At 41.1% G+C, this 25,219-nt stretch overlaps 1 protein-coding gene and 1 long non-coding RNA gene across 4 annotated transcripts; one reads left to right on the top strand and one right to left on the bottom strand.

Moving 5' to 3' along the window:
- The first annotated feature begins 3,662 nt into the window (after positions 1-3,662).
- LOC146675149 (uncharacterized) lies at positions 3,663-7,012 on the top strand. The gene is made up of 4 exons (XR_014910649.1): positions 3,663-3,985; positions 4,485-4,604; positions 5,802-5,922; positions 6,229-7,012. It is a non-coding gene; the product is annotated as an uncharacterized LOC146675149 (long non-coding RNA).
- A 2,447-nt stretch (positions 7,013-9,459) lies between these two features.
- ccdc149a (coiled-coil domain containing 149a) lies at positions 9,460-23,925 on the bottom strand. Of its 3 annotated transcripts, none has more exons than XM_085400251.1 (12): positions 23,791-23,925; positions 22,704-22,865; positions 22,253-22,291; positions 20,550-20,657; positions 20,347-20,463; positions 18,505-18,677; positions 17,177-17,249; positions 16,912-16,996; positions 16,176-16,320; positions 15,913-15,989; positions 11,567-11,671; positions 9,460-10,650 (listed from the first exon to the last, which is right to left on the bottom strand). In XM_085400251.1, exons 1-12 carry the CDS (start codon positions 23,839-23,841, stop codon positions 10,091-10,093), a joined length of 1,695 nt encoding a protein of 564 aa, XP_085256377.1. In that variant the 5' UTR covers positions 23,842-23,925; the 3' UTR covers positions 9,460-10,090. The 3 variants fall into 3 exon arrangements, with proteins under 3 accessions (XP_085256377.1, XP_085256376.1, XP_085256378.1); XM_085400250.1 differs by having other exon boundaries at positions 11,567-11,713; XM_085400252.1 differs by lacking the exon at positions 11,567-11,671.
- Between the last annotated feature and the right edge of the window lie 1,294 nt (positions 23,926-25,219).

Consider the following 25,219-nt stretch of genomic DNA (forward strand, 5'->3'; position numbering starts at 1 on the left):
GTATTGTCATGCACTCAGTTTTTCATTAATGGGTGCATTAGCCTAATTATTATCTTCAGTTTCATACACATGTACCACTTGTCTAAAACTAACCCAATAAGTTTGAGGGCTCTTATCAATAATTCATGCTGTATGTGTGTGTCTGTGTGAATTAAGCAGACAACTGTGGAAAATACTCGCAGGCTCTGTTAGAATGACTTCAAAATCCCTCTTTCAGTCTCTGCAGTTATAAAGTGATGAATAATCCGTCACAGAAGACAATCATCGCTTTTGACACAGGTAATTACTCAGCCTGGACTTTGCTAACAAGCTGTATAATAGCAGATGGTTCATTGCTTATAGCTGATGGATTGATGGTGATGGTTAAAGAGAAGTCAACGCTACAGCTATAAAGTAATATTGGTATAAAAGTTAAGGATAATTTAAAATACTGGGCAATTTTCTACCTTGCTGTCTGCCTCTCTTTCACAGGCTATTAAATATCAGTGCAATTGTGTATGAAATAGCTCTGGCAAACATATCTGGCAGTGAGAGCATGGATGGGGGGCAAATCAACATAGCCAGGCAGTATCTTAAATCTGTCTAGGATAGAACATATGGAGAAAGGATGGCCAGCGCCAGGGATCACAGGGGTCATGAGGTCCTCATCAGCCTTTGTTTTAAGTGAATGCTAACATATCTCGCTTCAATCCAAATCAAATCCAGGACTTTTGTTGAAACTTTCCTTTATATCACCTAAAGTAACATTTCAGAACCTGAAGCACAGAATGACCACAAAGAGACTCAAAGCTAAAGCAGCTACAAAGAGGTGGATGCACAACTGTACTACAAAAGAAATACACAGTGGGAAGCCCAACCTGAAGAGACAGTGCAGCTAAAAAGAGACAGAAAATGACAACAAAAGACTACAAAGTTATGCAAAGCCAGCATAAAGAGATGGCAAATTATCACAGACACACAAAACAAAACTACAGAGAGATGCAAAATGACATTGTAGTTGTTTTATGATTCCTTTTTTTAGTTTGAGAGAGGGGCACAGTGAATTAGCCTGAGTAATTTGTAGTATAAGTAATAATTCTGTAATATTTCAGTTAACTTGAACTTGCTGTGCTACTTAGGTCATGTATTTCCATCTTATCAGCGTGTATCCATGTTAGCTACACATACTTCAAAGCAGTTTGTGGCTTTGCATAATAAACCAATACCGTATTAACAAGAAGTTTTAACAAGCCTTGTGGCAACCAATGAAATATCATAAGGATCAGGCGTTTTGAAATACTGAACAACGGTAAATTCAGTGTGCTTAGCACGTAGGCAGCTGGCGTTGCAGGGAAATATGCTAATCATTTCCCAAACGTTCAGAATGCTGTATATAGAATTAGCTTAACTGCGAAAGTCACTTATTTAGGCAATTACAAACTGAAAAAATGATTCGGGTTTTGATGTCTACAAATGAGCAGGAATCTATGTAAGCACGCTGCAGGTTGTGGGAATGAGGAGGATGTAACGAAGTAGTGAGGATGCATGACGGAGAAGTGGAGTGGGAAAACAAGTCCAGCTCATTCGAAAGTGAAAAGTTAAGACAAACTTGAAGGAAGCTGCTGGTTGTTCCGTCTTTTTTAAACCACAGGGCTTACAATACAGAAGAAGCTGTTATATCATTGTCATGCAGGACTCGGTGAAGAGACTCTTAGGTCTATGCAGGCTTTGTACACCTCGATTTGGGCAGGCTATCTCATTCTTCCTGGAAGATGCTGTCAAGCTTCATCACACTGGATGCCATTTTGTATGGAGGATTAAGTCTGGGCTTTAAGGACAGTCAGACGCTTGTCCTGATGCCAAGGACAAGTGTCTTGGCTTCACGACTCCAACCCAGTGTTGTCTTGGCTGCAAGCTTTGGCAGCATTCACTCTCCCTTCAGTGTAGACTGGCCTCCCCTTGTCCCCGCTGCTGAGAAGCACCCCCTTACCCCCCCCCCCCCCCCCCCCCCCCCTCAGTAGAATGACAACTATGTCTGGCAAATATTAGGCATTGCTCCTCATTTCACTTTTAAAATGGCCACACTGTGGTAAACTCCAAGCAGACTATCAGAAGTCCTTCATGCAAGTTTCCTTCTTTCGGTCTAGCTTCATAAAAACCTGACTGATGGAGTGCTGCTGCGATGGTTCTCCTTCTGGCACATTCTGCCATCTCTGCAGGGGCCCTTCTTGCTTGGTTACTCAGTTTGGCCAGATGGTCATATCCCAGGATTCTTGGTGGATCCAAACCTCCCCAGTTTTGCGATTAATGAGGCCATTGTGCTCCAGGGAGTGTAAAGCTTTAAAAACAGTCCTATAGCCTTGTTTCTGATTTGGCTGCTGTAGTGAGCGTACCCTGTCAGTCCACTATTTAACTCTGCTGTTAATATGTGTCTATGTCCATTTACTGTGGAGGAAGCTATAAAACCTTGTGAGAGGAACCCAACAGAAGTCGATGAGTCACTTCTGACCAATGACAGCGATACAGAGGTGAGTTGTTTAATATATCCTTAACTTTTATGTTGTTTTTGAGTGTTAAGAGGCTTGAGATAAGGAAGCAAAAATAATCAATACAGCATTATTTTTCTCTCTCTTTTAAATGTACTAAAAAAATGACCCACTGTACCATTAAATATGAAAATGTTTCCGCATTAGCAGTATCCTGTAATTACCAAAGTTCTATGAAATCTGAGCATAATTGAGGACTACCTCGGTCTCATCCAGAAAAAGTTCAGTCCAATTCCCCTGTTGGTTAGGGACAGTGACATCTGCAGCTGGTGCCCCATCACTGTTATCACATCAGCAGGTCCTGTCAGCTCTTATCACACTGGCCCACCATCTCCTATCTTAATAGAGATCTGACTGTATGGTGTGACTACGTGCTGACCCTCCGTGTGGCCTTTTTGCTTATCGGCTGTCCACAAGTTCTCGTGCCTCCAACATTCAGAGTTTGCTTTCCTTGCTTCCCAGCAGGGTCCCGGGAGCCATGTTGTTGTTAGTGTTGTCAGTTTCAGTCTTTCCACTAAGACATTTGGAAACTGAATACATTGCAGGTTGCAAAGAACTTTCAGGAGTTGGGCAGACAGTACTTTGTGATGAAACTTCTCTATTACTATGACTGATGCCATTTTTGGTAATTGGTACTGGCCTTTGCCTGGGCTCTAAGGTCAGAAGTTCAGATGGCAGCATAAGGCTTGAAGGAATGCCTAAGTTGTCTTGCGAGGATGTATCTTTATTTTTCATTATTATATAGGTTTATATATTTTATATTTCATCTTACATATTCAATAAACTCTGTTAGCCTCCTTTTTATGTTGCAGCTTAAGCGCTGGGTGATAATGACCTTCATACGTACAAGGGTCCAGCCTGCTCAAGTTAGCTTAGCTTTAGACTTTATTTTAATATATGGTCACTTGACTGTATGTTTGGGGTTGTTGTCCTGCTGCAGAATACATTTGGGGCCAATAAACAATCATTTATATTTCTGAAAGCATTCTTTGTTTACAGCATTTTTTCCACACCTACCTAAAACTTTTGCACAGTACCGTACACTGCTCAGATAAATTACAGGAACACTGGATATCTATACTGATGCAGACTGGTTAATGTGTTAGAAATGCAGGGATGCCACATCGTTTGATGGAAAGGAAAATGATCAACCTGCAAAGACAGCCCAAAAATCAAAATGAAGCAGGAGGTTAGTCTGTTTTCCTGGAATGTCATTGCAGAGCATTGCATACTCTCACCTCATCACGCCTGCACTGTTGTGCAACAGGAGGAACCCAGGACCCACTGCACCAGCGTAGAGTGACAATGGCTCCAAGAATTTCATCATTCTACTGCCTAGTCTGTAGTGAACTGTACATCCCTCCATGGATATGCGTCCCGAGACCATCACTGACCCACCACCAAACTTGTCATGTCGGACACTGCACTAACATCTGGCAGGACAAACCAGATGTCAGGAAGTAAGTCCACTGTCAGAGGCCATAAGAAGATCATTTGTGACCTTCACTAATGTTGTTTCTGTACTGCGATGAATTCTGAATCCCGACTATAAGTCTTCAAATAAACCTTTCCTCTGCAGATGATCAACCAGCTGTTTTACAACTAATCTTTCAAGCACTACATCTCTTCTTTTTGGCATCATATAGCTTAAACAGTAGCAAAAACCCATCGGGATTACATGCACATATGCTGACATCATTATATCAAACTTTGGCAATATTTAATGTGGGCATCATAATAAGAATTCAGCCAGTATAGCTGTAACACAGATGGTAAAGAAAAGGATAAACAGTCCACTTTAACAAATACAAAATAAACACACTCATTGCAGCAACAGCTTATATAAAAGGGGCAATTATGCAGAGTGCATCGTTGATACTTTAGAAACTCCATCCTAACAATTACAGAAAAGATGACTGACACATGTATCTTGTGTTTCTTCTTCTTCTATTGTCTCAGATATTAACAGCCTTGTCAGCAACAGAGCAGAAAGTCCTCAAATTGCAGCACCCCGAGAGCAAACCTGCATGGCTCTGTGAACTCTAGTGTCTCAAAGGGACTACATGATATAAAATTCAGGTAAGCGTAAAAAAGCAAGGTGAGTGAATGGTGAATGGATCGTAAGGGCGCTGATCATTACTGGTAGGGGGCACCTGGTTGGTATAGTAATTAACCCTGCTGAATGGTTGGCCTGGAAACTGCTGACTTCAAACGCCCCCATCCCTCGAAGTTGCAGAAGACCCACAGATGATGGGGTGTCAAAATCTCCTACATCCACCTGGCACCCTGCTCACACTTATTAGAGCCAGTGAGCACTGCTGTGACCTGGCCAGTGTCTCCCACTTTTCATGCTCCAGAGTGCGATAAATGGGCGGCCAGGGAACAGAACAAAGCGAGTTAATACTGACAAGCCTATATATAATATATACAATACTACACAAGGCATTTGAACATCTTAAACATGTAAGGGTATCAGATGAGCACAAAGAGACAGAAATCACAGAATGGCCATACGCACACAGAGGAATTATTCTTGTCTTGATATCTTTTAACACAAATATACAGATGCAAACGCACACCTACGTGATTTCAGCACATTTTTTACTCGCAATACAGTGAGGGATGTCGCTGTCAAAGATAAGGGGCTAAGATTACTTTTTGGCATGGGCTACTTCTGTAGCCTCATTTTTATCTGTCGTGGTGATGATTGGCTACAACAGCTCTCAGCAATTTTCTTTTGCTCTCTGGGGGGGGGGGGGGGGGGGGGGGGGGCTTAATCTTTCAGCTTGGTGACAAGACCAAACACCCACCAATGAAATTCTGACGGGTAACAGTTAAAGAGGCAGCGTCTCTGCTGAATCCTAAGCAAGTATAAACTCATATTATAACATCATACAAGGTTAATCTTAGTGATAAGTATTTTATCTTCAATAGCAGATCCCGACACTTAACTCATCTTCACTGAGAAAACATTTTGGAGTATTTCTGGCATAACATGGTTAATGCAGGATTTCTGGAGGATGTACTGACCTCAGTGTTTGGTAGATTACTGTAAAACAAAAAAATCAAGTATTAAACAGTTTCTTTATATAAAGCTAGGAAATGGGAAATAGGTGCAGCGATGAAACATTTGCAAACATACATAGAAAAGAAGCGTATAAAGCATAAATAGAGTTTGTAGAATCTAATGAGCTTCAAAATCACAATCTTTGACAATCTTTAGTCTTCAACACAGCCTGAACTCTCTGAGATAAGCTTTCTTGTCATGTCTTTTAGTAATATTCAGGAATAGTTCCTGAGGGTTCCTGGAGGACATTCAAAGCTCTTCTTTGGACGTTGGCTACGTTTTGTTCTGTTCTCTGTGAAGATGATCCCACACCGCTCCAATAATGTTGAGGTAGGAACTCTTGGGAGGCCAATCCATGACTGAAAGTGTTCAATTGTGTGTTTTTACTATCCAGTTATGCTTCTACTGGACTTAGCAACATGTTTGTCATGCTGATTTTATGGCATGGTGAATCAAAAAAAACCTATGCTCCTTTTCTGCACTCATAATTCCATCCGTTTTGACAAGACTTGGATTCAGCTAAAGAAAGGGGAACAAATGGCAGGTGCTGGTCACAAAATGCTTGAACATACAATTCAAAATTGGTTCTTTGTTGTTTGACCGTTCTCGCCCCTTTCCACTTCACCCTCAACACAGAGACCTGCCATCTTCAGAAGTTTCTTGATGACTCTGCGATGGTTGAATGCACCAGCTAGGGTGATGAGATGGAGTAGCGGGCTGTGGTGGACTCCTTTGTCTCATGGTGCGAGCAGAATCATCAGCAGCTCAGCGTGACAAAGACCAAGGAATTGATTGTGGACTTTAGGAGGACCAGGAAACCAGCGACCCCTGCTTTAATCCAAGGGGTCGATGTGGACATAGTGGAGGACTATAAATACCTCAGAGTACACACTGACAATAAAGTGGACTGGGTTAAAAACACCACTGCACTCTACAGGAAGGGCCAAAGTCGTCTGTATTTTCTGAGGCGGCTGAGATCTTTTAACATCTGTGAGTACTCGTGATTTTCTATGAGGCCAACAGACTCAGTAAACTTACTGTATGTGCAAGGCCAGTAATGTCATGGGAATGGAGTTGGACTCTCTAAAGGTGGTGTTGGAGAGGTGGATATTCTTTTAATTCTCTAATGGACCTTATTTTTGATTAGTGGCCCATAATTTATACCAGTATAGACATATAGTAAACAAATGTATGGCAGATGTATGGGCCTGGTTTCTGATAATACTTCAGAATCTTGTTTTAAGTTCATGGTTAGAAATATGACAAAACCTCCCCCAAAAAACACGCAACATGGAGTCAGCCCACAAGAGCACCCGATGTGGCTCATTCTTCCACAGTCACCCGCCTCTCCCAACACATTACTTCTTCTCTAACATATGCAAAGCTGACTAATTTCCTTAAGCGATTCACACGCTTGCACACAATCAAAAATTGGTCAATGACTTTATGAGGAAAGGAATCGCAAGCTGGTATCATCTTGCAAACTGATTAGTTCAGTTTCCATCTGGTTTATAAACTTAAACCTGCTGCAGTGTGCCAAATCAGCTGCCTGGCATGGGGCCGACGCTGGGTGCGCACCATGGCTTCCTAGCTTGAATTCTTTCCCTCTCCTCGCCTCTATTTTGTGTCAGAGATTAAAAATAGCAAGTGGCCTTCTGCAGAATAAGCAGTTCATAGATTCTGGCTTTGACGCTGCGTTTGCCTGGAGAGGCCAGCTGTCACCTGCATGCAGGCAGAGTAGGCCTCGCCACTGATTCTCTATAGACACTGGGCTCTGGACTTTGACTGTAAGACAAAACGGGTGTGTTTGCGCATCCACTTTATATTGCAGGACAACTTCTGGTGTTTATAACTTTGTTTATGTTGAAGATAAACAATCACACTGAGCAAAATGTGCATGTGGTTGACGATGTTGATTTTAGAAAGGCATGCAGCAAATAAATTACTGACATACAAGCATCCACTTTTGACCCATAGCTAATGCCAGTATCAATATTTTTAGTTTAATTGATTTTTTTTCATATGTTTTCTCGCTTTTATCCAGAGAAACTGTGAAATTATCATTATAAATAATTGCTAAATGTTTCTTCATCACACTGTCTTTGAACACGTGAGGCTCTAAATAGAGAATCAAGTTAAGCACTTCAAATCTGTCACTCAGTAAAGGACTGAAGCTGCTCCATTTAGAATTAATGAGACACCAACCTTGTGAACACTTCGTTGGAACAAATTTCATTTTCTGGTCCAGAACATCACTATCAAACCTTAATGTGTGTGTGTGGAAGCTCAAACAGCTATTACACCAGGTTCACAAAGTCAGCCTCCGTCGGCTGAAGTTTTGATCAGATAAAATTTCTGCCTGGGTGGTTTCTAGCTTAAGAGCTGCTACAAACATCCAACTTTAAATCCCACAAGACCACTGGTTCGCAACCTTTCGCTTATATATCAAAAGCCCTGTCAGATAAGCTGAAGTACTCCTTTGACACAGCCCATCACGTTCCAAACATTTCAATTGATGGTAAGCCAGATGTTCATCTTAACAAAATAAGTGAATATTGTAGTAGTCATATTCTTGTACAGGAGCTGGTTGGGTCTACTTTGTGTTTGTGCTACTAACACTTGGTAGAAGCTGGATGTTCATCAATCACGGCACAAAAATGTACTTTTCACCACCTACTATTTTCATTCTGTAGAGCCAGAAGGCTTGGTATCATGTTTGCAGAAAGCCTGCATTTATGACTTTAGGCTAACTAGTTCAACTATTTTAATGGTTTGGGTCTCGCTGTTTACCGCCCACATAAAATAAACATTTTTCTTTCTTTTTAAAATAATAAGTTCTACTTTTGATGTGTGTGTGTGTGTCTGCAGGATATAAAGGACCAATAAAGATACGGTCATGTGGAAAAACCAAGTACACCCTTGCTACTTCCACTGGCATTGTCAGGGAAATAGCAGCCAGGTGCTGCTAATTAAATGCACTTGAATAGCTGATCATCAGCAGGTGTGAGCACCTCTATAAAAGGAGAAGTTTGGACAGTTTGCTGCTCTGGCGTTGTTGTGTGTTGACATAATGCCACCATCGTCCCAGGAAAGAACAACCCAGCAAATTCAGTTGAAAGGCAAACCGGCAATTCTCAGAAAAGCTGCAAAAACCTAAGATCTACAACGTAGACTCTACGGGCCTCAGTTAGGTTAAATGTTAAAGTTCAGAACAATACAATTACAAAAAGCTGAAGTATGGCTTGTTTGTAAGAAGTGCCTGGAGAAAGCTTCTTCTTTCTCAGAAGAGAATGGCAGCAGGGCTTAGGTTTGTAAAGTTGCATGACAACAAACCACTAGACTTTTGGAACAATTTCCTTTGGAAAAATGAGACCAAAGTAGAGATTTCCATATTTCCATAATGCACTGCAACACATTCAGTGGAAACCAAACAGTATATCAGCACAAACACCTCATACCAACTTTCAAGCATGGCGGTGGAGGGACGACGATTTAGCGTTGTTTTGGAGCCACAGGACCTGAAGACCTTTGAGTCATTGAGTCAACCATGAACGCCGCATACCAAAATATTCTCAGTCAAATATGAGGCCATCTGTCTGAAAGCTAAAGCTTGGTCTGAATTTCTGCTGTGCGTGAAAGTCTACAACAGAATAAATGATGAGACTGTGAGACACTCATAAAATCATATAAAAAAATAATTATGTAAAGTTATTACTGCTAAATGTGGCTCTAGAAGCTACTCAATTATGAGGTGTACGTATTTATAAGAGTGCACAGATTCCTATGAAAACTTTCTTTTTCACATGACTGAAAGTCTGTATTAGCTTAATCTGTGAAAAGAAAAGTGACAACCACCAATGCTGCAGGTTTATACATTTATAAATATCAGCGAGTTCCACATATAAGGCACATGTAGTGTAGTTCAAAAATCAACTGTTAAATATGGAAAAATAAAAATGGACTCATTAATAAGATTCACCCATAATGCTGAACAGACATCAATAGAATCTCCGGTATTAAGATTAAATAATTCACAATTATGTGCACATTCATTACAAGTTTTGGTATGAAAATTTGAACTCATCTAAGAGTGACAAAAAATGCAGCATTCAGTTTATTAACATCCCTTAGGAAGAAGAAAGCAAACAAGTGGGATTATCTTATCGCAGGGGAAAGGAAATATGGGGCATAGGAACGCATGTTGCCATATTTGTTATTTTCCTAGCTAAATTCTTCCTGCAGGGCATGAAGTTTGCAACTCCATCGATTTGAGGATTTTCTGTTCCTGTGCAGCAACAAGCTTGTCTGGATACAAAGTGCACTTCGAGCTTTGTCAGTGGTGGCTGAAAAAGTGCTTTCTCTCTCTTTTATTGACTAAAGCGGTGGAGAAGACAGCTCGTGAGCACTGGCTGTGTTGTGGGAATGCAACAGTGGATGATTAATGCAATCATCAATAACGACGACAAGGACGAGGATTTAAATAAGCTTCTCGGTTGGATCATGCCAAGTTGTCACTATGACAGGAGTCACTCTGTGCAGAGGGACACTGAACGTCCCACTCTCTTGTACTCGACACCTCTGCAGCCTGGCTCTCTGGAGCTGACACAGAGGCTTCTTCATGTTCAGGTACATTATCGGACTCACTGTTCTGGGATTCACAGGGCCGCTGACCCACCTCCGAATGACTGACAGAAGCTTGTTTAATTGAAAGCCACTGAAGGTCTGATTCAGTTTGTGGGACATCCAGCGCCAGAGCTGCTTCCTCTCCTTCCTCCACTGTGGAACCCAGCTCTTCATCATCATCAACTCCTTCTATCTCATGCCCTGCCTCTTCCACAGGGCTCCGCCCCTCCTCCAGCTCTACGCCTGCATCTTCTGTAAGGGTCACCAGCTCCCCCCCTCTTCTGTCAATCCCATTCGTCTCCACCCTGTCAAGAGTCTCCAGGCTGCTGTGCAGTGCAGGTGCGTCTTCCCTGCTGACACCATCTGTGCCAAGGTCAGCGCCAGCGGTGTGGCACTCCCAAGATGATTCATGTGAACTTCTGTCGTCTAAAAGAACTGGGAAAAGGAAGATGAGATGACTGGTCATTTTAATCGCTCACTTGATCTGAAGCTGGAGCCAAAAAAGTTTTTTAAAGAAAAAGAAAAAAGGAAAACTTTCTAATGAGTAGCTAGAGACAATAATTATTGTCATAACTGATAACAGTAATAAAAAAAACCAACCCAAAAACCACACACACGAAACAATATAACAAAAATTGCATTAGACAAGAGTTTAAAATGCATGAAAAAACCGAAACAGCAGCCACAAATGAAAAAGCCCGTATTGATTCTGCTAGAAAAACTTTCCTCTCTCAGAGTTGGATCACAGTGTCAATGTAGAAACTTATTTCAATTACTTATGTGACTGAAGTGCTTCCATGGCAACAGGCTAAATATAGCAGCGGTGCCCCAGACAAGGGGACGCAAGACAAGTGTGACGCCCTGCATCTCAGCAATAGCAACAGCTTAGTTCTGCTTCTTCGCCAAAATATGCTCTCACTTTGGGGATTACTGACCCATATTTGTGGATGTGCAGGCAAAAAGGTTAAAGACTGCACACATAGAGTCCCCCCACCCCCACAGACACGCAAAAACACGCAAGAAGAAAGCAACATTACTTGAAGTGGCATCCATATTTATAGTCCTCCCACCCTGATCCCCCCACCCTCTTTCAAAGAGAACATGGCAGAAGTTTCTGAATGTCAGTGGGCGAGAATTTGCCTCACATTTCCAAAATGCCATGGCATTTGGGCATCTTGCACCAATGAGGAGCAGGGAGAAGTGGAGGCGGGAAGGGAAAGGACTTGGGTTAAACACGGAAGGTAGAAAGGAGTGTTTAGCATGCAATGCCTAATTGCACTGTTTACGCCATTAGCGGTAGGAGTTCTTATCATTGACTGGAGAAGCCAGTCACTCGCAATTACACACTCACCTTTGGGTGGATGCACTCTGGGCTGCATGTTTGGCTGAGACGTGACACGTGTAGGACGGAGCTCTGGCTGAAGGTTCTCATTTAGTGTGATACTGTCTCTTGTCCCTGTAACATCAGCGCCAAGGAGAAAACGCTCCCAGTTACTCTCTGGTCCAAATGAGAACAACAAACAAGTGATATGTAGAGGGTTTTTTGGAGGGTGGAGGAGTGTTAGATTGGATGGAGCACATGTACGATGGTGCATGCAAACACAGGCGCACGTATGCATTGCAGTGCTCACAGGAAGAGGCTCCAGCTCCCTCTCATCTGTCTTCATTAGTGATGGCTGCACGCCTCTTAGGCTGACACCATATGCTACTCAAAAGAGACTGTGCACTATAAACCAGACGTCACGAGTATACACACAAAACTATATGCACAGACACTCGGCTGGAAGTTAGCAGCCTCTGCCGTCGCACGTAGCCTGTGAACAGGCGAACCTTTGCGTGTGTCTCCGACCGTTCAAGTGTGCGACAAGAAAACAAACAGGAGAACGAGAAAATGGATGACTGGAAGACACAATGCATGAGAATCATGAATGGTGAACGGACACCATATTGTTATGAAAACAGTCCATATTGTTATGGATGCTCAATGTTTACACTGACATGGGAACAGCGAGCGAGGGAGAGACTGTTAGAATTCGTCGTACCAGCTGGGTAAATCAAAAGAAGCAAAAACAAAAAAGTCATGTTGTCTAGAAAGTTCCTCTAATTATTTAACTGTGAGACTGTGTTTAGCCATTAATATGCTGTTAGGCTGTTAAACTGCATTCCTTTTGGTTACTTCAATAGGCCACTACTAAGATATTTAAAAATAATAAACTGTCATAAAACAAAACCAAGATCAATTTTATGATTGTTTTTGACTAAAAACAGCCCGATTAGCCAAATATCTGCTAAATAAAGCATAAAAAATCAATACAATATTTCCACAAATCATTTGTGATTATTCTCTTGCAAACTGCAACAACCCAGTACAACACAGACTGATGATCTGTGGAGGCTTTTATATTTTCACCCAGATACACTTTGAGCTTGATCTGGTCTATTTTTGGCACTAATAACAACTGCTGTGTGAAAAAGACTTGACCCACGAGTCAGAAAACTGAGCCTGATGATGTTTTATGGCAAGTATTGTCAAATCTAATCCCACACGTAACATCAGATCCATATAAGGTGGTGCAGCAGCTGAGTCTAAGCAAACAGACCAACCCTGAGCCACTGCCATCATTCAAGGCCAAAGATATGCAGATATGGGCCATTTTGGGCAGACATAAAAGTGCCATTTAGGAAGATGCTAGAATGCTGAGCAATATATCGACATCACATAGGTAAGACTGGCCAGTAGTGTGTGAAACTGCATCTAAACTTGCAATTGTGTTAGGACAGTTTAGATTTATTTTTAGGAGAACAGTCGAGGAAAACTTCACCAGACTGCCTTTTGAAGCCAGTAATAAAGCGATGCTGGTTACTGGATATGCAGACGAAGACCCAGACTGAGCACAGCAGCTGTGTCTCCATGAGGCGTGCAGAACTCAAAGATAGGAGGCACCAGTGGTTTGCTTTGAACCCTTACTGACAGCTGCCTGTATCGTCATCTAACCACCTCTACACCTCTTTGAAACACATCTAACAAACACGCAAATATATATGTGTGTTTATGCGCATAAAAAAGGACTATTCCATATTATGTGACACCAGATCATACTGGATATTAAAGACTATATCACAAACGGGAGAAGTGTACATAGCTGTCAGCTAGTCACAGGAGCTTACACTATGCAGTGCTGTCTAGCTCGACATTGACAGGAAATGCCTTCCTCTTAACTGGAAAAAGTCTGTCAGTTGACCAAAACAGGGTGCATTCTGTATCCACCTCTGTCTTTTCAATCTCTGATACACTCTGACAGGTTTTCACTCGCAGTGTTACATTTCAGCTCACACTCATTCAGCACAGGAGGTGGGGGCGCTGAACTGGAGGACTGGGGTGGGGGAAGCTATCAATCACAACTTTATCTGACTCACCGCATCGATGTCACTGTTATTGTTTTTGGCTCTCTCTCATCCGTAGACAATGTAGTCACCTCTAGTGTTTTCCGGGACTCAGGTAGGCAGCCAAGGCCCTCCATCCTATCCCGTTTGCCTTTAATATCAATCAGCCCAACTTCATCTCGCATCAAGGCCACAGACGCTCACATCTCTCTCTATATCTCTGTCTCCCTAACTGTGGTGGACAGCGTGGTCGTCAGGCACTCTGGGCCCTCGTCTACAAATTCCCTAATAACGGCACATTCCCCTAAATGTGTTTGTAATGTGGGCAATCATTTTCAGTAATGGATGCTTGTCAGTTTTATGGCGGAGAGAATGACGGTCTCATGACAGGGCACCTCCATCCAGCCGCAGCCCCTCCACCGTTCAGTCTGCTTCATAGACGGCACAACATCTCCCTCCAGTGGAGATAAAGGGGAACTGCTTTCTAAGTGAGCAAGCACGGTCCCCTTGTTTCAGGCCGCAAATGTTTTTCGATTACGTTTGGTAAATAGTTTTATATTTTTGGACTGGTTTTGCTCTACTGAGAGTCGGACGTCTTTGCAGGACAGGAAAAGTCACGAGCTGTGTCTTTGAGGAAAATCTGACAGCCGATACAGCATTTTTTATACTTCAATTTTAAATACAAATATAGGATCAAGGGTTAAAAAGTGGTGCAAAAATTCACTTTCTGATAAAATAATAAGAACTTTGACTTTACACCCTCATATACCAAAACTGTATATGACAAACTGTCTTCAACAAGGCTCTCATCTGTATTATGAGAGCCTCGAATCCTTCTACTACTACTACTCAACAGTACTGTGCTGCCCTTAAAAGAAGCCCAACTGCATCACTCAAAGAAAGCGCTTTTTTTTTTTTTTTGGTTTCTCTTGTGAGTAAAATTTAAGACAGGTCCACTGGACCGAGAGCATCAGTGTGTGGCACTCCGTCGGCCTGATTCAGTCAGCGGTATCATGAACAGACACATGAGCTGGTGGTCAATGGAGTCAACGCATTGTAAACGGTGGGCATGAGGTGACATGTTTTCTGGGCGTCTGCCCAGATTTGTCCTGGCATGACATAGTGGAGGGCATGGATGAACTAAGTGGGGCAGAAGGAATACATACTCCCAATTCCCACAGATACGTGGTAGGTCAAGCCTGAGACGCAGCCAGAGAGGAGAGAAAGGCACAGTGTTATGAACAGAAAAGCTCATTAATGAAAAAGACAGGAGAGGAAATGAATTTAAACCAGCAGGCCAGCTAGAACGATCCCAGCAAAGATCTCCGGGTCATTTAAACAACCTTTAAATGCATCAGATGGACAACACTGAGACAATTATTAAATGATTTTAACTTAAATTGAAAATCATATTTATTATATGGATGCACTTCAATACTGTATCCATGATTTTAGGAGATTTTACATAGACCTTTAAAATAAAAGAGGTCCTAATTTGTTTAAATCAAAATAACTTTAAAGTCATTGTTATCTTTTTCTTGATTTTAATGGAATATCTATGTAGTAGATGATGACTATGATAGTAACAGAAGATTATTAAAAGCTGTTTTAGCTGATTAGCTTAAAGTTTAAGTAGTCGCGTGTCTGGAGCTTCAGCCTGTGTGGATTTAAACAGACAGAAAAAACAAGTCAACTTTCCAGTTTTTCAGTTTTCTTGTTCTTAGACGTGAAAGATATTCCATGAGGAAAAATCCCCAAAAAAATTAAATAAAAATGAAGTACAACAGTGTGCACTTCTCTTCAAAGAACAGAGCAAACTGGCTCTAACCAGAGCAGAAAGAGAAGTGGGAGGCCCAGTGCACAACTGAGCAAGAAGACATCAGAGTCTCGAGTTTGAGAAACAGATGCCTCGCAGGTCCTCAGCTGGCAGCTTCATTAAATGTTACAAACATAACACCAGTCTCATTGTCAAGAGTGAAAAGGCGATGCCGGGATGCTGGTCTTCAAGGCAGAGCAGAGCAAAGACAAAGCTATCTGACACCAGCCAACGTCTGATCTTTTGCTTATCTTAATGTTTTATTGGCTACACACACACACATTTATGTTTTCTAATGATGTGGGAAAGATTACATGTTCTCAGCGGTAGTCTTCAAACGATACATTAATATGATTCATTAGTTTTACTCATCATATGTGATCATTTTTCCAAAAGCACAAAAGTGTCTCAAAATAAACATTGCTGAACTACTTTTAGTTTTTAATGGATTCATAAAAGGTTTGATGGTGGAACAGCTTAGGTGTTCAAAGACCCACCTGGAAGACTCCATAATCCTGAAACCTCCAAGGTCTTCAGCTTCCTTTCCAAATCTGCAACTCTATTTCCCAAGATCCTGCAGGCCAGGTGAGAAGAAGGGTCAGTGTGTGTGTGTGCGCACACTTATGTCATATTCCAGTGTTTGCTTTATAGGAGGAGAATTCTTGTAACAGCTAGACAAACAATGTAACTGTGTTAGGGGGTTAAAGGTGAAATATTACCATTATGATGCCATCAGCGGCAAAGCAGGAACTCTTAATACCTGTTGCTGTGTCTCTGGTGCTGGATGACCAAATTCTTCTCATGGATCGTCTCCAGGAGAGCAGTGGCGAGAGACTTGAGGTCGGCGATTGACTGAGGCGTGGCTGGTAGACTGCAGCCCTGCTCTTCCAGAAGCATCTCTTGAACTAAAAAGGAGAGGGAAAGGGGGAAAAAATCAGGATGGGAAGAGAAAGGGACAGAGAGCCACAAATGGAGGGAAGAGAAATGCCAATAATCCCCCAATAAAACTTACACAAAAGTTAAAAATAGGTAACAAAGAAAGCAGGGTGATATAACAAGAGACAGGGAACACAGCATGATAAGAGTAAGACAGAGATGGAGAGTTAGAAACAGATGTCTTCTAGGTGACACTCTCCTAACTTTAACTCCAGAGCCCACTGTGCTGCTTCTGCCAGCAACTGTCAGTCATCATGGCAGGCTCATTTCCCTGCCAGTGGTGCTCTTTACCACTCAGAATACAATTAGTAACCCAGCTGGTGTCCGGCAGTGGCTCGGAGGATCGGCAAAAAGAGAAGTTATTAAATAATCCATTGAGACACGGGCAGAAACAAAGGAAGTGGTTGTTATACTGAAGACACGCCATCAGTTGTAGAGTTTATTTGGCCTGAGAACATTCGCATTAGTGCCTTTCTGCAGTTTCCAGATCAGCTAATACTACATCTATTTATGTCTGAGTTTAAAGAACTCAAAGTGAGCTGAACAGGTTGTGTTTTCACCTTGTTTGGCTGAGAGGACTCCAGTAAGAGGACTGTTATTTGATTTCCCATATGTGCTGGAGTTTTTCCTCCTCTCCAGGGCTGTCTGCAGGGACAGAAAAACAAGAGAATAAAGCTCACCCTGCTGATTCACACGAACATTTTAGTAAAAAGCCACTTCCTTTGCATTAAGAACGTTCACAAAACCATACACATGTAAAGAAATTACATGCACTGAGTCAGGCAATGTCTGTGTCACATTTTAACTGCAGCATTCAATCTGTACCTTGTACTTCATGATGTTTGACTTCAGCAGGTTCACCTCCTCTTGCAGTTGATTTAAACGGTCATGTAAATACCTACAGGAACATTGATTAGAAAGACACCCAGCAAAGTCAAAACACACATGACAGACAGAGGAGTTCCACATTACATGTATAATCGCTGTGCACTGTGAGCAGGAGGCAGTGTCAAAAAGAGCATTTGGTAACGTGAATGACTCTTGTTTATGTTTGTCTTGCTGTTTGTCATTTAGCTCACCCTCTGCCATGTAGAACACAGAAGTCACAACATAAAAAATGCATTCATATGGAAATGAAACCAAGCATTCTCTTTATCCATGCTTTTTTGATCTTTCGTTAGCTAACGTCCACCCCGATTAAACATGACTACCACATAAGACGTGGGTAAAAACACTGAAGCGCATGTACAGTAAGGAAGAACATGTCCAGTACTGCTTAGTTAAGCAACAAGAAATGGCCATCTAAATAAAGAGAGAAACAAGTTTATATTATTTCAAAAAAAAGGAGGTCAGTCAGTTCATTCAGTTTCCCCAAGTGCCATCTCAAAATCTATCAACTGTCTTTCATGACAATTGCCTCCAGACAGGAAGACCAAGAGAGAAGTTTATCAGGATTACAGCCTCACAAGTCAATCATTGGCACTTCAGATTAGAGCCCTCAAGTTTGATAGGAACCAAACACATCTCAGCAGGAGCTGTTTGGAGGACACTGTGCAAATCACACCTTTATCATCTAAGAAACAAGAAATGGACATGCACGTGTCTCTCATTGTTAGTTATGGCGAAGATGGTGTGATACTGTGAGGACATCTGCTAGTGACACTGCTGATGATTTACTCAGAATTCATCCTGCAGCAATTTCTGACTTCTATTATTATTTCACAATAGGGGAACATTAAAGCCCCTCTCTCAAAAAAAGGATGGTGTTCAGAATCAGGAACACCTGGCATCCACGGACATCCAAACCTAACCACCGTTGAAAAGGCTTTTGGATGAGATGCACCACAGAGTAAGGAAGAACAGCCAGGAGGTGCTCAGCGTGTGAGAACTCCTTCAAGACTGCTGAAAAAGGTGATGATGAAAGGTAGCTGAGAAAATGCCAGGAGTTTATGAAGTTAATACTGAAGTCAAAGATGTCTACTTTCAAGATTTAACATACCTTTTAGTTGGTTTACACTAATTACGTTTATTAGGTAAATTCGAAGTTTGGTATTAAATAGTTTTGATGTTTTAGAAGATAGTATTGGGACTGAAAAATTTATTTTAAAAAGTGTCAAATGATGACACTTCTGTCTGGCACATCTCTAACTCACTTGTTTTCCATGCACAGGGCGTCCACATCAATGATGCGAGCCTCGTGGTTCCCCAAAATATGATTCAGCTCCATATTTAGTCGCTCCGCCTTCTCTCTGAACACAGTGCGTTCAGCCTTCACGTCCTGGAGCTCGTCTGTCAGTGCTTTCATGTTGTTCTCCATCTCCTCCATCTAGAAAAAGGCATACAGGCAGAACTGTTTGTGAGGGAAGCCACGGAAACGTTCACGTGATGGATATTTCAAAGCTTTTGCTCATTAAAGTAGAGTTTGCTGAGGCTGCATTCACTGTTTTTAGCCTTCAGCAACTCAGGAGCTCCCCTGCTGTTTTAAAGTGAGCAGCTTCCACTCTAGTAGATAACAGTTAAGTGGCTCCACTGCGGGTTTCAAAGAGGAGGAAGTATTGTTTATCAGTCTAATACATTTACTGTGTTTAATGTGCAGAGAGGATTCTGCCAATAATAAAATGTTCTACTCTGAAATTAAATTCAAAGCACATGGACAGTAATGCGCCAAGTGTATTTCCAAGCAAAAAGTGTGATTCACTATGGAAAGTTTTAAACAAAATGAATGAATTACTGAGCTTACGTCTACTGAGGAAATCTATAATAAATGTCTGTCATGAGGCCCTGACTAGAAACGAACAGTTCCAGAAACGTCAGGTTTCTTTAGAAACTTAATAATTAGATAAATCAGTCTTATTAATATGTAGTTAAAAATGATACAAGTCACTACATTGTTCTCTACATAAACTGTAGGACAACTTAACCTTTGAATGAGTGTAATGAACACTTGACCTTTGACTCCTGACCTTGAGCCGAGGTCATGAAGTAGATACACCAATGGAATAGATTTAAAATTCCTACATTGCTTCATCCTCGAGTTATCAAATTCAATAACTTGCATGTCAACATCGACCCATCAGGGTTACGACAATACCCAATCAACCAAGACTATGAAAAGCAGAAAAGAACACTCTAAAGCCTCTACAGTAGTTACAATCTGCACCAGTTACTGGTTTTCAATAGAAACTGTCACTACTGAATCACTTACTACTGGACTCAATTGCCATTTACACTCACCCTGTTCATCCTACATCCATTTACCTAATGACACACACATTTTCAAACCCTGAATGGACAAAAGATTCAAACCTAGATCATTGTTGTGAAGTGACAGGGATAACTAGAGCTGTGCCATATCATGTCATCTGCAAAAACACCGGCATAAAGTTTCATGTGATAAAAAAAAATGACATAAGACCAAGTATATGTTGGAGCGATTTAGTGCCTAAAAAGGGAGCTACTTCAATAATCTCCAACTAAGCACAAGGCTTTGTAAGATATGCAACAAAAAAGTTCCTGCTAAATGTGGAAACTACAAACATGTTTCACTATTCCATCAATCGTCAGTGTCACTGGAGCACTCCCTATGACAGGAAAAGTGAACAGTGGATGGAAATTACTGATGGAGTTATATGTCAGAAAACAGGACTTTAAGCATCTGGTTAAACAGCTCAAACCAAGCTCCACCACCCCACATAGAAAATGCTTTTATTTGTATTATTTGACAGTACTGTGCAACTGCTAATATGTTACAAAGCGATCTTAGGACTTTACCAATAATTAACGTCCTAGGTAGTGATTTAGACTTTTTTTTTTTAAAAACAGTCTTTCTTTTGGATTAAATTTGTAAATGACATGTCCCTGGACGGAGTTCCCTCCTTTTCCTTAATCCTGTAGCAACATCCTAATGAATATTCCACAAAAGAAGAAATGGACCTGAAAATGAAGGATTAATTGCCAACCATATCAAAGTGCTTTGAGGTAAGAAATACATCCACCTGTAGCCCAGCTCTCTCTAGCTTGCAAACCAGATCCTCACGCTCATGGGCGGGGAAGTGACGCACCCCGACCTCTTCATCCCCCAGCCTCTGTCGAGTAATGGTCATCCTCAGGAGCTGCAGAAAAGATAAGTTCAACTTTTTACTTCTCTTAAATAGTTAATCTCCATGTACGTTTGTGCGAGTACCCCTGGTTACTTCACCTTGTTATCCCCCTGGGCCTCTGCAAGCCTCTGAGTGAGCTCCTTCACCTCCTCGGCAAGCTGTTTTGTTCGTTCCCTTGAGTCCCTCAGCAGCTGAGCCAGGTTCACCTGCAGAGCAGGAGGAGGAGAAGAGTGAATGCACAACAGCTTGTGCCAGGCCAGACAAGGTTCAAATACCCCAGGAAATCACATTTAATCAGCATCAAACATTTTCCTTCTTCAACTCAAGAAAAAAAAAATGCCTATCTTAACATCCACAAAATTTCAGAGATAAAACCAAAGCCAGTCCACAATCCTGTTCTAATGAAAGAGACAATTATTTAGTGCCATCTAGTGTACACATTAGTATTTTCATTTTTCATTTCACTGGTGTTTTGTTACTATTTCATTGTATTTTATAGTGCTATTCAACCAGCAACTGTTCAGTGTCACGCTGTCCCTGAAAGCACAATAAGACAGAGTCATGCAGGGCCCTATGTTACAAAGCAAGTTCAGCAGAACATCTTTCTGTTATCTGGATTCACTTAACCTAACACTGGCAGTCAGGATAAGCAGTCACACAAAGCTGGCTATCAAGGCACTAAGTTAATCCAAGGTTTCCCCTGCGCGTTCACATGAAAGGGTTGGCATTGGCAACATTCAGAAATAGCAATTATCGATGGGTTTACTGGCATCAGAGTAGGTCATCTTGCATAGGAAAATAAAACTATACTGTACGAAAAATATGAAGAGGTTAAAAAAACATAATACAGACTAAAACCAACACAAGTGCCTCAGATAACACAGCAGCATGACAGGAAAAGCACTGTACAGCAGTTTAGTGTTGAATGAATGTGTGAGCACTTTCAGAGCTTTGGGCAGTAAGACAGGAAAAGGCTTACAATATTAATAAGGTTTAGGCTATTTGAAGATGCAAACTCTCTATATTAACAAACTTGTCAATATCACGACTCTATCATTAAGTTTAGAGAGCAGTTTCACTTTTTATTTTCTCAGCTATAGATCTAGTGGTGGAAGTGAAGCTAACAGAAAACAAATCATGGAACAAAGTTGCATCTAAGAATCCAGATTTATCACTGATGTTGATCAAGGAAAGACAAAGACTTCAGATGCCATTAAAAAAAAACTTTAGATGCTCCTATTCTGTCCTTCTGTCCTGTGCACAGAGGTCCCATGGATAGTGCCACTATTTTCCAGAAAACTGAGCAGTCAGTAGATGAGGATTTCATGCCTGCTGATCTCTAATCTGGGAAACATCCTGCTCCATAGCAGGTTAGGTTCACAGCATATGTTACCATGGCGATGTACACTGATAAGGAGTGAGCCACCTTTGCAGTACAGAAAAGTCAGGTTTAACCAGGGAGTTACCTGGAAAAGACAAAATCCTGCTTCATAGTGCAGGCCTCAGGACTTGTAGAAGACACACCCACCCTAGAACAACAATAGTCTGGAATTCTCACCTACTTAAGTGCATTCAATAAGGAGAGAGAGAGGAGTCTGATTAACCTACACCCTGATATTTATCCTGCAGCACAAAAGAAATGGCCTCTGTATGCCAGCACGAAGAATTTCAAATAAACAACCAAGCTGTGAATTTAACATAAGCATTGGATTAACTGTTTATGAATTACACACATTTTTAATAGACATTACCTCATTTAACTGTACCTATTAGCATATGTATTAATAAAATTAAAACTTACTTGATTGCGTTTTTCAGGTGGCAAAGAGGGGTCACCATCCTGAAACATGAAAAAAAGACTTCTATCATCAGATGCAATAATACAGCAAATACTATAAACTGTAGCAGCGTGTAAATGGAAAACTGAATATCTACGTTTAGCTGCTGCCAAAAAATTTAAAATATTTTCTTTTTTTGGGGTGGGCTTGAATAGAGAAACTCTATCAGAATTACACAAAAAAATCGATATTCCTTCAAGAAATCTAGAAAATACATAAAGACAAAATCAGATCAGGATCTGCAACATTAAGCAAAGTAATGATCCTGTTAACATGACAAAAAATACCACAAGTGTGAAAATGAATTTCAACATCTTGGAGCGGACTGTCGATTCATTTTGCTCATGGCTGTAAAATACTTCATGCTAAAGGGTGGTCACAAAAAAGTACCACCTTGAAGGCTGAACCACTCACAATGAGTTCCCTGTACTTCTTCTTGAGTCCCTGGTGGCGTTCTCTCAGCTGGTTGGCCATCAGCTTGTACTGGTCTCTTTCCTGCTGACAGGTGTCCAGCTCTTTGGACAGGATGAGGAGGGCTTCCTTCTTACTCTCCAACTTCCGCTTACACACCAAGAACTTAAGCAAACAATGCACGAGCCATGGTGCTATGAGATATATTACTGTTGACTGAATTGGCAGTAATGTTTATTTCAGGGACCACAGCTGGACATGTAACATCTGCATCAAGCTTGTTCTTGGTTTTATCATGTATCTTTATGTTTATCTTATTCTGTGATGGGAACGGTTACATTAATTGTGCAAACAAAACCAACCCTAACCTGTTTCCCACAGGTGGAAAAACACACTGGAGTGAAGTGTTTGACGTACAGATAAGGCCCACAATAATGAACAGTGGAGACCGATAGCAGTCAGACCAGCTTATAACCAAATAGCAGCTCCTATCATACAGCACGGTGTGCTGTAGTAGTTTTGTTAAGTTCAGTGCTTGCCATGTCTTTCAGTTACAGTAAAATAAATCAAAACAAACAAACATTTTTTTTTTTCATTACTGCGTTAAATGCTAATTATTTTCTTATTTCTATGGTCTGTCAAATGTTATAAAGGTGCAGGTTATTCGATATTTGCGGCATATAGTGCTAATTAAATTAGCCTACAAGCTTAAATTACTGCGTTAGCGTCAAAATATACACACGCTTACCTTCATATATACAAATAGCTTACTCGGTAATACCCTTAACAGGTTAAACGCGAGCCCACAGGTGGGTCTACCCTATCTGTACACAGTAGCATCATCATATAGGGGTGGGTTGGTGTATTTGCACCAACACAGTCGTATGCTATCAGCTTAACGGAATAGCTAGCAGAAGCCATCAATGAAGAGCCCACCGGTGTCAAAAAACGTTGAGCTCGTGCGTGTATTAATGAACGTCCAGGTGTATGAAAGCTAAGAGACAGAGGCTCGTTTCCATATGGACACCGGGAAACATCTATAAAACTGGTCAGTGTCTGCAGCTGTTTACGGTCTCTCCCCCTCACTTACCTCGCTGACTAGCCCCTGCCAGTCACTCTCACTCCTCTTGGAAGACTGCATTATTCGTAATATTTTGCAAAAATGTCACGACACACCAGCCCCCCTCTCCTCATCCGTTTGTTTATCCTGCAACGTCACTTTCTTAGCCTCCGCTGTCAAATTACGCAGAAAGACAAAACATGGAAACGACTTCCGGTACGTCTGTGAAAATAATATTATATTTGAAGAAATTCAGTTTTGGACAATTTTATACAATGAAGTTCTAAACGATTTTATAAGAACGATTCGAGTTATATATATATATATAAGAGATTTGAGATAAATAGTGGGGAATCAGTGAAGCTGACAATAAAGCGGAAATGGGTTCCTTCATAATAAAAGCAGAAAGTCTTCCACTAAAAAAAAATTCCGTTTCAGCACTTTTTGGAGAGAAACGAGCAAACCGCTTAAATAATACAAATTATATGGGGAAAATGCACTGTTTTCTTTATGTCTATAGACCCTGTAAAGTTTGTAAACAGTGATGGCCTGGGCACTATAAGGTCTATAGGGGGTTCCAGTAACGTCAGGTTTCTTTAGAAACTTAATAATTAGATAAATCAGTCTTATTAATATACTTTGGGGAGGGATACTCCCACCAGGTTTAAATCTGGGCTCTCCACCATTTCACCTTAGAACTGAAGAAGCTTCTCGGATGAGAGGTGAAACGTCTTCAAGCAACTTAAAGAAGTCCAGACGCTTTTCTTTGCAAGCTCCTTTGACTATAAGGTCTATAGTGATCATTTGGTAATGTGTATAATTTGCAAGAAATTATACACATTGTGTGAAATTATACATCATTTCCAGAAGCTGTTGCTAATCCAGGGACCCTAGGCAGTTTATATAGTAAATTTAATACAGACTGATTAAGGTGTTTAGCCCTGCCCCCCTTTTAACCAACTTTATACCAATCAGATACCCCTCGCAAACACCAGATATCAGCTTATAAAGGCAGGAGCTTGTTGAAAGGCGACCTGTTATAGAAAACCTTGCTGAGAACCATCAGGCCAGGCGTTTTCACTCTAAAAAGCCTGAAACAAACAAACAAACAAACAAACAAACAAACAAACAAACAAACAAACAAACAAACAAACAAACAAGGGCCACTGCTCATTCAGTGTTAATAACATAGTAAAGCATGTGCTGTAAATGGAATGTATTGGCACTATATAGCCACCATTACAGATTAGTATTCAGTTATACTTAAAACAATTGACTGCAGGTCATGAACTCATGAAAAATATATTTGAGATCATGCACAAGAGTGCTGAGGGGTTATTTTGCCCCTGTACAACTGGACATATTTTTAAAGCCAGTCAAGTTTCTCACCCTTGGCCTTGAGAAAGAACCCAGGTTCAAGACATTTCAGTTTTGGTTTCAGGTTTCAGATCTGCAAGCT

The sequence above is a fragment of the Rhamphochromis longiceps genome, linkage group LG3, assembly GCF_057381845.1.
Source record: "Rhamphochromis longiceps isolate RC_006_pf linkage group LG3, R_longiceps_female_GT1.1, whole genome shotgun sequence".
Taxonomy (NCBI): Eukaryota; Metazoa; Chordata; class Actinopteri; order Cichliformes; family Cichlidae; genus Rhamphochromis; species Rhamphochromis longiceps.